The 12,370-nt window shown below is 37.0% G+C and overlaps 5 protein-coding genes across 5 annotated transcripts in view; 3 read left to right on the forward strand and 2 right to left on the reverse strand.

The window, feature by feature from the left end:
* LOC106343788 (putative methyltransferase At1g22800) overlaps nucleotides 1–654 on the forward strand; it is a 2,593-nt gene extending 1,939 nt beyond the window's left edge. Inside the window, exons 10-11 of the mRNA XM_013783093.1 lie at nucleotides 19–108; nucleotides 200–654. Of these exons, the coding sequence (XP_013638547.1) occupies nucleotides 19–108; nucleotides 200–313 (204 nt within the window). The 3' untranslated portion in view covers nucleotides 314–654. The remainder of the gene's footprint in view (nucleotides 1–18; nucleotides 109–199) is intronic.
* A 65-nt stretch (nucleotides 655–719) lies between these two features.
* Nucleotides 720–1,465, reverse strand: LOC106343789 (ethylene-responsive transcription factor ERF019). The gene has a single exon (XM_013783094.1). It carries the CDS (start codon nucleotides 1,366–1,368, stop codon nucleotides 937–939), a length of 432 nt encoding a protein of 143 aa, XP_013638548.1. The 5' UTR covers nucleotides 1,369–1,465; the 3' UTR covers nucleotides 720–936.
* Nucleotides 1,466–6,052: 4,587 nt separating this feature from the next.
* On the forward strand, nucleotides 6,053–8,603 carry LOC106295133 (pentatricopeptide repeat-containing protein At1g22830). The gene is made up of 2 exons (XM_013730940.1): nucleotides 6,053–6,237; nucleotides 6,325–8,603. The coding sequence occupies exon 2, from the start codon at nucleotides 6,432–6,434 to the stop codon at nucleotides 8,460–8,462; it is 2,031 nt and encodes a 676-aa protein (XP_013586394.1). The 5' UTR covers nucleotides 6,053–6,237; nucleotides 6,325–6,431; the 3' UTR covers nucleotides 8,463–8,603.
* Nucleotides 8,604–8,663: 60 nt separating this feature from the next.
* Nucleotides 8,664–9,774, forward strand: LOC106295135 (cytochrome c). Its single transcript, XM_013730942.1, has 3 exons — nucleotides 8,664–8,889; nucleotides 9,227–9,360; nucleotides 9,460–9,774. Exons 1-3 carry the CDS (start codon nucleotides 8,778–8,780, stop codon nucleotides 9,550–9,552), a joined length of 339 nt encoding a protein of 112 aa, XP_013586396.1. The 5' UTR covers nucleotides 8,664–8,777; the 3' UTR covers nucleotides 9,553–9,774.
* A 150-nt stretch (nucleotides 9,775–9,924) lies between these two features.
* On the reverse strand, nucleotides 9,925–12,158 carry LOC106295134 (TVP38/TMEM64 family membrane protein slr0305). Its single transcript, XM_013730941.1, has 7 exons — nucleotides 11,652–12,158; nucleotides 11,508–11,560; nucleotides 11,332–11,424; nucleotides 11,009–11,232; nucleotides 10,801–10,867; nucleotides 10,229–10,339; nucleotides 9,925–10,138 (listed from the first exon to the last, which is right to left on the reverse strand). The coding sequence occupies exons 1-7, from the start codon at nucleotides 12,058–12,060 to the stop codon at nucleotides 10,109–10,111; spliced, it is 987 nt and encodes a 328-aa protein (XP_013586395.1). The 5' UTR covers nucleotides 12,061–12,158; the 3' UTR covers nucleotides 9,925–10,108.
* Between the last annotated feature and the right edge of the window lie 212 nt (nucleotides 12,159–12,370).

Below are 12,370 nucleotides of genomic sequence, written 5' to 3' on the forward strand. Positions count from 1 at the left end.
CCCCCCTCTTCTTAACAGATATTGAACCGTGAAACTGCTCTAGCCACGGCAGCCATATATGACTCCATGTTCGCCACAGAAGACGGCACTATACCTGCCACTTTTCAGGTACGCAATGTATCAGAGTATAGACTGTAACAACAATGCATGTTAATCGTGCAGTGCACAAGGTTTATATCGTTGGGTAATTCCTGTGTAGGTGATTTACATGACGGGATGGAAAGAACACTCCTCTCACCCTCAGGCCAAGCGGAGAGGTTCGGCCACCGTATCCTTCACGGATATTCACAAGCAATTCGGTGGTCAGTCTTGAGTATGGATCAAAGAAGTGGCACGTTCATGTTCAATAAACGGAGACCTTACAAAAGAGACTCCGAGAGTCGGTGACTGAACTTTAGGGTGTATTATTGTGTGCACCCCTGTGAGGTCCTCTAGTAAAAGCATTTGAGCATAGTGCTCTATAAAACATTGGTCTTGGTCTCCAATTTCTTTTCTTTTTTTAATTAAATTTTTTAAAAAGTATTTTATAGTCCTCAAAATTTCAGATCCAACCTTGTATTTGAGCATATATAATGTATGTTTGAAAAAACCTTGTCATGAAACATCCTTGTGAAACAAAAAAAAAAGAATGGGAGTGTACAGAGGACGTTCATATTGTATTGTGCAACAACAATTATATATTTCAAAAGGTTTCCAGATATTTCATAGACGCAACAAAACGTATAAATTATTGTCTGAAACAAAGCTTCACTCGCATTATAATTCTCTTGAATAAAATATAAAATATAAAATATAAATATATATATTCGTACAACAAAAGAAAAAAAAAAGGCCGACAGCGAAACATAAACGTATTTATATTCACAACGCTTTGTTTGCTGACACACCAGGCTTCATCACTGTTTCTTTTGAGTACGAAAAACAAGAAGAAGAAGTTCAAACGTGATCGTGACCGTCCAAATAATCATACACTGATATATTCAACGCACCTCCATTCTCATAATACGCCGTCGTTGTATCTCCATTCCCAGAGTTCCCTGACGCGTGATCACTGTTAACGATTCCGGCGTCAACGGCCATTCCGGCATTAGAAGCAGCTTGCTGGATAGACCTCGGCGAGGTCTTGGAAACTATGGAAGGAGGAAGCAAGTGAGGGAAGTTGAGAGACTCGAGCGAGTTTGGTTTGTGTAAACAGTAGAAAGCCACGTCGTGCGCCACGGCTGCGCCTTCCGCCGTGGAGAATGAGCCTAACCAGAGACGGTCGCGAGTTCCCGGAACTCGAATCTCCGATACCCATTTCCCCCATTTCCGGCGACGGATGCCTTTGTACTTTGATTGAGTTTCGCCGGTGTTGTCGATGTAATCCATTGTTATGTGTTTGTGTTTGATCTGGAGGACACGGTGGCTATTTAATATTTATACGTTGAAGTTGGAAAGTCAAAATGGATAAAAATATTATTATTATAATTTAGGTTGACCGGTAAAACTTAAATAAGATAAGATATTGTTTTTTTTTTGTTCAAAGGAAGAATTCAACGGGTCAAAGTATGACCCGTTTCAGAATAGTGTTATCAATTTTATTTTGACGTGTGGTGGAAACTGGTTTCAAGTTGTAACTTTTTTGGGTGTTTGTGTCTGTTGTTTTCTTGTTTGTAATTATTTGTAATTTCGAAAGTTATTGATTTAATAGATCTAACTCGCATTAAATAAAACACATTTATATATTTATTTTTATTGACTATAAGTCTATAATTGAGAAATTTAAAAGTTTGTCTCTTATATATATATATATATATTATTAGTAGAACTAACTTATTTTCAAAAGCTAAGTTAAGACTGAAGAATTACCAGACACTTATATATTTATTCTTTTCATGTTCAATTTTCAAAGTGGATTCAACATTATTAAAATTTTAACCTTTTGTTTCATACTATATTATGGTCATTTCTGTAAGCGAATACCAAAAACTAGACAATATTTATTTAACTAATTATGTAATTTATTATTATTTTTATATAAAAGATACCGTATGTGGGTTTTGTAATTTTGTCAATAATTCATGCATCTCGCAATAGCATGCATCCAAAGAACAGAGTGTGAATGGAAAAATATGGAGTTAATGGGAAGAAAACAAAAAGGTGAAAATGAGAGGAAAAGAATAGACGAGAGAGAAGAGGTATGGCCAAGATGCTGAACGGAAAGGAAGAGGTATGGCCAAGACTGAAACCCATCATTCAAGAAATCAGAATCTCATTACTGTGCTTAAGCGAGGCTGAAGTGGTTTACTACCCTAGAAACCCTAGAAGTGGTAACAAAGTTGCGGATAGAATAGCGAAGGAGACTACTACGTTTACGTCCATTGTCCCTAAGTTGTATTTCATTCCGCTTTGGTTATGTCCTAGTTTGCAGGCTGATTGCGTTTTGTAAAACATTACTTTCGCTAATGATAAGTTGTCGTTGAGTTAAAAAAAAAAAAAAAAATAGACGAGAGAAAAGAAAGAAATGTACTCTTGTTTGAGTTAGAATAAATTTATTTATGTATTTTATCTTCTTTTAACAGTGACTAAAGAAAATTGGATCCAGATTTTAGCCAAAAAATAAATAAAGAAAATAGGAGGAAAAGAGTTTTCATCTATTTGGTAATTTTTCAGAGTAAAATAAAAGTAATTAATTTGTTTCCTTGATTATTTACTCTAGGCTAGTTAACAAAAAAAAAATTACTCTAGACTATACAGTCAAAAGCTTAAGAGGAAAACAGTGAAAAGTGAAACACAACCCCCACGAAAACTCGGTCAAAACTCCAGATGTCGTCTGCAATTAACCACGTGGGGGAGGTGAGGAAACTACAAAGACTTTCTTTGCCTTTTTGTGTGCAAATACGTCATGCGTGACGGTTTAAGCACCGTCTAAACCGGATCCCTTATTTTTCCCCTTTTTTGGGGTATTTGACCAAAATCTCAATGTGTCCAGTTCCACGGTTTACACACGAACAAGCACAGCCAAAACGAGTTGCAAAAAGTTGTTTTTTGTCTTGTTGTGTTTAGTATTTGGAGAGGGAGGCAATAGTCGAGTTTAAGTACACACGGAGCACCCACGTAGAAACCCAGTCTTCGTCATGTAATCAATGTGGTTCATATGTTTGAGAATGGGACGCACAACCATATCTGTAGTTGAGTAGGTTCTCGTCTTTAATTACTCCATTGTACACATTATGGCGTTTTAGTTGTTATTTGTCAATATACACCGACTCATTTGGAAGATGTGACAGTTTATTTAGGGTTTTAGCTGTTATTTGTCAATATACACCGACTCATTTGGAAGATGTGACAGTTTATTTAGAAATAATTATTTCTCGAGAGGTTTTATCAGAGTTTTGTCTGCTTTATCTTGTTTAATTTACATGGGAACATGAAAACGTCTAGCACATAAAACACGCAATCAGAGATATTGACAATTTTTCATTCAAAAAAAGATATTGACAGTTTAAGCGTTTAATAAATAAATATGAATATATATATATATTATTTTTGTTATAGGTATTCATAATTTTAGTTAAAACTTAAAACATATTTAGAAAAACATAGAAGTTTCAAGAAAACCTGCATTTTTGTAAAAACAAAAAAAAGGTATTACGAGTTAACCAAGAAGATATAGATTCTGTATCTTTGTTCTTTAGTCTTGTAGTGTCGTTGCTCAAAAAACGTCTAGTAGTGTCGTAATAATTCATAAACTTTTGTCAACCTTAAATTCCATTTGTTCAATTATCTACTTTAATATAAATAAATAATATATTTTTGGAATTCGACATAATAGTTCTTTTCTAATATATGTACTTCAGACCGTACAGATGGGTCTATGCAACCGAGAACATCATTTTGGTTATAAAATACATTTTAAACGGATCTAAAAGTATACCAGATGTTTTATCCGCATATGAGGCAAAAAAACATTTTATAATTACTTATTAATACATGCAATACTAATTAAAATATTATAATGATAAATTGTTATTTAGGTTTTCATTTAAAAATTCTTATGTATTATTTTTTTTGAAAATTTCTTTCAATAAAATCATTATTAAGAAATAAATCTTAGAAGTCACTCACTATTATTTTTAGTTATATAAAATTAAGAAATCTACTTGATTAATATTTAGTTTTTTTTTCTGTTTTTTTCATAAAAAAATTGAACTTTTTATTAAATTTCTTTTTTCAAATAACAACATAATATATATGAATTTTTTTTTAAATATGATTTTGGATAATTCGTACAATTATTAATTTTAATCAGTTATCTAATAAAAAAAATTAAATTCGTTTTTATTTTTGGATGATATATATATATTATTTATTAGGGGTATAAACGATATCAACCGCTCTAACTTTTAACGTGAGCGTTTTTTTTTACTTTTGAACTTTTTATTAAAATACTTTTTGGATAAAAACACAATATATATAGGAATTATCTTTTTATTTTAAATAATTTTTTTTATGATTTGGATAATTCTTAAAATTATTAATTTTAATTAGTTATCTAATAAGAATTAATATCATTTTTATTTTTGGCTAATATATGTATTTTATTCATTAATGGTATAAATGATATTAAATGCTTTAAATTTTAACGTGAGAGCTCCGTTACGAAAAATCACTTCGCAAATATTAGTATAGTATCTAATAAAAATTAATTTCATTTTTATTTTTTGGCTAATATATGTATTTTATTGATTAAGTGTATCAACAATATTAACTGCTCTAACTTTTAACGTGAGAATTCCATTGCGAAAATTCATTTCGCAAATAATAGTTTAGGTAATCTCATATATTTTTACTTTAAATTTTTGTTTATTTGTTACAGTTAAATTTGCAGATTTTCATCGAAATAAGAATGTTTAGTTTTTTTTAACTTTGTTTAGTTTCAAACCATAAGAAGGCAGTTCAAAGAACCATCTTAAAAAAGATAAATAAACTAAAGGAAATCATCATTATTTGACATAAAGATCTTAAAATAGCATATAGATAGAACCCACCAAAAATTCAGATAGTACCAACCAACATACTAGTTTTTGTACTAATTTTCAAGGCGTAATTCTTACTGACAACTTCCTCACTGAATAGTTGTTGTAGCCAAGGAAAACATGATGAGTCAGAGAACTATGATCTCTGATCTCTTACCGCTTCCACTCTATTCGCAATGAGAGTATTGCGATAGATACAAAATAGAATTATGAGCATGAATGAATGGGTCCATAAAGATGATACGGTTATGTTGCACGTTTGCCATCAATATGGAAGATCCGAAATTAGAAGCCAAATTGCAAAAACATAAGATCATATCCTTGAAACTAGTTCTTCTTTTATCCACAATAACAGTTTGAGAAGAATTCAGATTTTAGTGATCCATTTCTATAAGATAATTCCCACCAATTCTGACCAATTTTAGAGATCCGTTTCTTAATTTTTCAAGCATTCTAAAACTAAAAGTAATATTTGTGTTTAGCTTCCTTTATGTCATTTATAACTTTTTATTGTCAAAATTTATTTTTTTTAACGCTGATTTATTATGATATTACAATTATGAGAAATATTACATAGACGATTTGACAACCGACAATATTACCTGTCTTATGAGGATCTACGCCTAACTGCATCAATTGAGCTGTCCTATGAAGATATACGTCTGGACGGATTTATTTGCACCACGTTGAAGATCCTTTGTAAATCTTGAAGATCCTTTATAAACTTTTTTTCGTAATTTGTTTAATTATTTAATAAATCATTTTTTTCTGAAAATCGAAACATTGAATCTTCTGTAATGAGCAATCTGTAAAAAAAATTGTATAGTTAAGTGTACAAGATTAACCACTGGGACAAGGTGCTTCGCATAGTCCAAATTTGTTTCCTCGCAATTTGTTTTTCATATACGTTATAAACGCTAAGTGGGCTAAAATGGGATTACTAATACAAAATGGGTTCTCCAAGTAGGAAAAATATAAACAAATGGCCCAATTTAATTTGGTCTAACATCAAACAAGCAAAATATATTCAATGGTCTCTCTTTCAACCCCTCCTGCAAGCAAAACCTGTTCCACCCTTCACGCGCGGCTGCTCCTACTTTGGTTTCGTCCAATACAGTCTCAGACCGAACCTCTCTGTCTTCTTATTACATGAGTTCGGTCGCCTCACTTTTATGCTTCTCTAGATGTACCTTGTCCTCCCATGTCTACACTGCATACGGTATGTTATAGCACACCACTTGTTTGATGATACGCCTCAACGGAACTTACTTTTGTCCTCACCTTTCTTTATTGCTTTGATTCCCAGACGGAGAAGCGCAATTGGTTGACTTTCTGCTTTCATGGATCAAACACATAGTGAAACAATAATCAAAACCGATTCTTTTCGCTGCAATCATATGCCGCTTACTGTATATGCCGTCTTCTCCTTACCGCGGTCTCACTGTAACCGAGCTTCGCAAGTTCATACCTAAATCTTGGAAACGCCACATCCCACAAACCCGCGATGACACATCAGTTCCTGTTGCTCTGTTCAAATCTGTCGGACAGTTCATCTCCCAAGGTCGTCTGTCCGAAGCTTTCAGAACTTTCTCTCTTCTACTTCTTCGTCACCAGTCTGGTTCTCATGAATTCGTTCTGCAATCAGCTGCTTCCCTTTTGTCGACATGCGTGGAGCTTAACGAGTTTGTTCCAGGGCAGCAGATTCACGCTCACTGTATCTCCTCCGGTTTGGAGTTTGATCCTGTTCTGGTCCCAAAGCTTGTTACTTTCTACTCTGCTTTTAATCTCCTCCACGAAGCTCAGACCATTACCGAGAGCTCTGACTTTAATCATCCCTTGCCGTGGAATGTGCTCATCGGTTCGTATGTTAGGAACAAACGGTTTCTTGAGGCAGTCTCTGCTTACAAGCGAATGATGAACAAAGGAATCCAACCGGATGCTTTTACGTACCCTTCTGTTCTCAAAGCTTGCGGAGCTTTACTGGATTTTGCATCTGGAAGAGTTGTTCATGGCTCCGTTGAGGTTAGCCCTCACAGACGCAGCTTGTATGTCTGCAATGCGTTGATATCTATGTATGCAAGATTTGGTAATGTGGACATTGCTCGGAGATTGTTTGACACCATGTCTGAACGGGACACTGTCTCGTGGAATACATTGATTAACTGTTATGCTTCTCAAGGCAAATGGGAGGAAGCTCTCGAGTTTTTCGATAGAATGAGTCTCTCTGGCGTAGACGCGACTGTTGTAACATGGAACACCTTAGCTGGAGTTCTTTTGCAGACAGGAGAGTATGTAAAGGCTTTGAGTTTTGTAGCGAAGATAAGAAATCACAATGTGAGTTTAGATTCTGTAGCTATGATTAATGGTTTGAAGGCATGCTCGCAGATTGGAGCTTTACGGTGGGGTAGAGAGTTCCATTGCCTTGCGATACGTAGCTGTTACGCTCGAATCGAGAACGTTGGAAATTCGTTGATCACAATGTACTCAAGATGTGGTGATCTTAATCACGCCTTCGTAGTGTTTCAGCAGATGGGAGCGAATGGTTTGAGTACATGGAACTCTATCGTCTCCGGTTATGCGCACAACGAGAGATCAGAAGAAACATGTTTCCTTCTGAGGGAGATGATGCTCGCTGGCTTTCACCCAAACCACGTTACTCTCGCCAGCGTTCTCGCGCTTTGTGCTCGAGTGGGAAGCCTGCAGCATGGGAGAGAGCTCCACTGCTACATCCTGAGGCGACAAAGCTGTTTCAATGACGGTTTAATCCTTTGGAACTCCCTTGTTGATATGTATTCAAAATCCGGGAAAATGGGAGCTGCCAAAAGGGTGTTTGAGTCGATGAGCAAGAGGGACAGAGTGACATACACTTCCTTGATAGATGGATACGGTATGTTGGGTGAAGGAGAAGTCGCCTTGGCGTGGTTCAAGGAAATGATCAGATCAGGTATGGAACCTGATCATGTAACCATGGTTGCAGTTTTATCAGCTTGTAGCCATTCCGATTTAGTGGGGGAAGGAGAAAGGCAGTTTAAGAAGATGCAGTATGTGTTTGGTATACACCCTCGCCTCGAACACTATTCATGTATGGTTGATCTCTACTGCAGAGCAGGTCTGCTTGTTAACGCCAGAGATGTAATCCGCAGAATCCCTTACGAGCCGTCTCGTGGTATGTGTGCTACTCTGGTAATAGCTTGTTTGATCCACGGAAGCAAAGACATTGGCGAATGGGCTGCAGATCTGCTACGGGAGATGGAGCCAGTGAATTGGGGACACTGTTTGTTGATAGCTGATATGTATACAGCTTCTGGTTCTTGGAGCAAGCTTGAAGAGGTGAAGAGGTTGATGAGTATTGTGGGAGTAGCTCATGAGTTTGCTGCTCTTGGTTCTTCTTCCATCAATCAGGAGCAAAGTTCAGACGAAGAACGTCTTGTAGAAGTAGGATAAAATGTATTATTATCTGAATGATCAAACTGGAAACATTGGTTTGTTGAGTGTACATCTTTTGGAAACACGATCGTGTCTCAAAAGTTCAGATTATATGTTGTTACTCGAAATAACTGTTAACATGTATACCTGAACAGCTGAGCTAATAAACGACTAAAGGCAATACTTGGATTATAAACTGAAGCCCATTAAGAGCCCGTTAGGCTATTGGCCCATTATTGTTGATTATTAAGAGAGCTCTCTCGCGTTCAGAGAGGCGAGTTCCGTGTTTGTTTTCTCTTTGTTGGCTCCTCCTCCTCGTGATCTCAGGCGAAAATGGCGTCGTTTGATGAAGCACCCCCAGGAAACTCAAAGGCCGGAGAGAAGATCTTCAGGACCAAGTGTGCTCAGTGTCACACCGTTGACAAAGGCGCAGGTCACAAACAAGGTTAGATCCGATCCATCTCTCTTCTCTTTGACTTGTCTTCTATGTTAAGATCAGAGTTTACCTGGCTTTTGATTTGGAACCGGTCTCGTCTTGTGTTCTTGATGTTTGATCTGTTTTGCGAATTCGTTGATTAGCTGGCTTGCTTTGTCTAATAATCTTTAGATCCGATCCAAAAAAAAAAAAACTCAATTTCGACTTATAGGAGAATCTGATTTTGAATCCTAAGTGGTGATACAATCATTGATCATTGCTTTGTGGTGTTTCGTTGAATTTGCGTGGAACTTTGTTGTTTGTGAATAACCTTTGCGTTTTGTTGTTGTTGTAAATGGTTTAATAGGTCCGAACCTAAACGGGCTGTTTGGAAGGCAGTCTGGAACAACAGCTGGTTACTCTTACTCTGCTGCTAACAAGAACAAAGCTGTGGAATGGGAAGAGAAGACCTTGTACGATTACTTGCTCAACCCCAAGAAGGTAACTTAAATAATACTCCTCTCTCTCTTTTTTTGTGTGTCTATACATTGTGAATTAGCATTGAGATTTATAGGATTCTGATTTGTTCTTGCGTTGCAGTACATTCCTGGAACGAAGATGGTCTTCCCTGGGCTCAAGAAGCCTCAAGACCGTGCTGATCTCATCGCCTACTTGAAGGAATCTACTGCTTAGTGAACCAATCAATGGTGTGGGTCACGATCATGACTTTTGAGTCTCTCAGATCAGATATTCTTTTGACAAATAAAACCTCCAAACATTTGTTTTTCGTTTTTTATAATGCTCTCATCTTCAAATACGTTTTGGGTGAGATTCTGTCTTTTGAGTTCCAAATGTACTCCTGAGTCCTCTTATGAGGCTCACTCATATAAATGCATCTATCTAGAACTAAAAACATTCTTTTTCTTATCAACAAACATATTGCAGTGTAGGTAACAGAAAATCAAATTATATCACCTATGAACAATGATGGAGCAAGATCAATATTTGGATTCGTTCCAGATCATTGTCATGCATCTATCTAGAACCATTTTCCTTTCGAACATATGTAGAGAACAAAAATGGAACTATATTATCAACTATAAACAATGATGGAGAAGTATTAATGTCATCACATATTTAACATTCAACGTCTGAAACATGGTTCTCCACTAAGGTTTTACAAATCCTAGAGCCTCGTCCAACTGAATCCGTCTCTGTTCTGTTCCCTTCTCTTAGTATCCATATCTCCCTACTCATCATCAATATCCTTTATAGCATCCTGCAACACCAAACAAATGTATTAGATACAAGTGTGTTTAACCTTGTTCAGATAGGAAAGAGCACAACAGTTACTAGTAGTATTAGTTACCTTTGCTAGGCCAGTTACATATGTTGCAGCTACTGCAGTTACCAACAGACCCAACCCGAGCGTTAGAAGCTGGCCGTTTCCTCCAGGCAACCCAACAGTTGATTCTTCTTGCTGAAACAATACAGATATTAAACATTGTCATCTCATGGTAGTTATGTTGCTTGCTAGAGTGACCACGTATCCACAGTTGAGCACATTCATAAAACACACGTCTCCACTGATCCATCAGAGATACAATTTATTCAACTCAAGTTAACATCCACAAGTAATGACTAGTCTTTCTCGTGTTGAGTATTCGTCTTTCATTATATATCAATCTCCTTTTCCATTATGTAAAAACAAAACCTTTTGATGTGATCCCACAGCTGATGTTCTATAACTCTCTTTTAACACCCTAGCTTTCAATTTAGTTCTTCTATCATAGACTAAAGCTGACCAGCATAAACCTAGTGTACACCCAACAACGTAAAAGCTCGGTGGATCCTATTGTAACCTTATGCTTGACATGATAAAGGCATATGTTCAAAGCATTGAGGGGTAGATAATCTAGATTAACAGACAACAATACTTACAATGATTGCTCGTCCAAAAGCTCCAGCGCTGACATAAGCCCAAGATCCTGGAAGCATACCTAACCAACTGCAGAAAACAGTATGATCTTCTAATAAGTATATGTACTCAAAATGTACATTATCCAGTTGAGATCTTCTTCTCAAATGCTAACTAAATTAACTCTTGATCATAGGGGGGAATAGTAAAAGAATTCCTTTTAACACAGACCTTCCAAGTACATAAGGCACAAACTTGACAGACGTCAAGCCGTAGAGGTAATTGCCAAGAGAGAAAGGAAGGAGAGGGCTTAGGCGAAGGAGAGTAACAACCCTAAACCCATTCTCACCAATGGCTTTATCAATGGCGAGGAACTTCTTGTTGCCTTCAACTAACTTAAGGATACGCTCTCTGGCAAAGTATCTTGCAATTAGAAAAGCAACACTAGCAGCCATCTAACAAAAAAAAAAAAAGAAGCAAAACCAAAAAGAGAATCACACAAACCAAACATATATATGAACAATTGGGGAAAGTTACTTGAGGAAATAACTTACAGTTCCACTGACGGAAACTATGATGGTGCCAACGAGGGAACCGAAGAGAAGACCAGCCGACATGGTCAGCGGGAGAGCCGGAATGGCTAGTATCTAAACCGGAATGCAAAAAACAAAACAAAAAGCTTGAAACTTTATTAGGCTACTAAAAATGAAGAGAGTATGAAGAAGCTTGCCTCAAGGCCAGCGTAGACAGCAATGAAAAGTGCATACCCAGCCGGACCATAACCTGTTATTTAATTCGACAAAGACAAAACTGATCTCAAAAACTTGTCCTAAAATGAATTTACTGTCAATCGATTCAAAATGTTAATAGAAACCTTCGATGAAAGTGGAGAACTGAGTGAGAAAGGTATTGATCTGGTCTCTGTAGACGTAGCCAACGCCGGCGAATCCACCAACAGTGCCAATCAACAAAACTCCTGCCAGAATCGTGCCCTTGACAGCAGCATCCCCGCCCGATCCTTCGTCGCTCTCGGCTTTGGGGGATTTAGCGTCGTCGTCTTCGTCGTCGCTGGATTTGGGATTGAAGAACCATCGGAGACTTTTGGGAGGAGGGGCGGTGGAAGGAGGCGGAGAGCGGCGGAGAGAGTGTTGCTGCTTCTTCGTTTGTTTGAGGGAAGAAGAACATGGCTTGAGGAAATGGAAGCGTCTGAAGGAGGAGGAGGAGGAGGAGGTGAAGGTGAATGGGAGAGAAGAGGATCTGAGAGTTAGAGTGAGGCTGCGCATCTTCAAGCAGCGTTGGTGAAGATTGAATTGAAGCAGCTTCTTCTTTGTTCCATCCAAAACTTTTCTCGGTGTGGGATTGTTGGCGCGGCATTTCTCCTACCGAAGAATAGAAGACGATGTGGCTTTCTGGCGATTTTGAGCGCCACGTGTCTTTCTTTTTAAGGATCACGATGTAATTTTCATTTTATTTCTCAAAAATAAAAACCAAACAAACGAAATATACCAAGTTTTCCTGGTCTATTATTTGTTTCCTCGTTTTCTTATTTACATTTTAAAATAACTAGGGATCTTAGAATTTTTAATTAATCTT

Source organism: Brassica oleracea, chromosome C5 (assembly GCF_000695525.1).
Source record: "Brassica oleracea var. oleracea cultivar TO1000 chromosome C5, BOL, whole genome shotgun sequence".
Taxonomy (NCBI): domain Eukaryota; kingdom Viridiplantae; phylum Streptophyta; class Magnoliopsida; order Brassicales; family Brassicaceae; genus Brassica; species Brassica oleracea.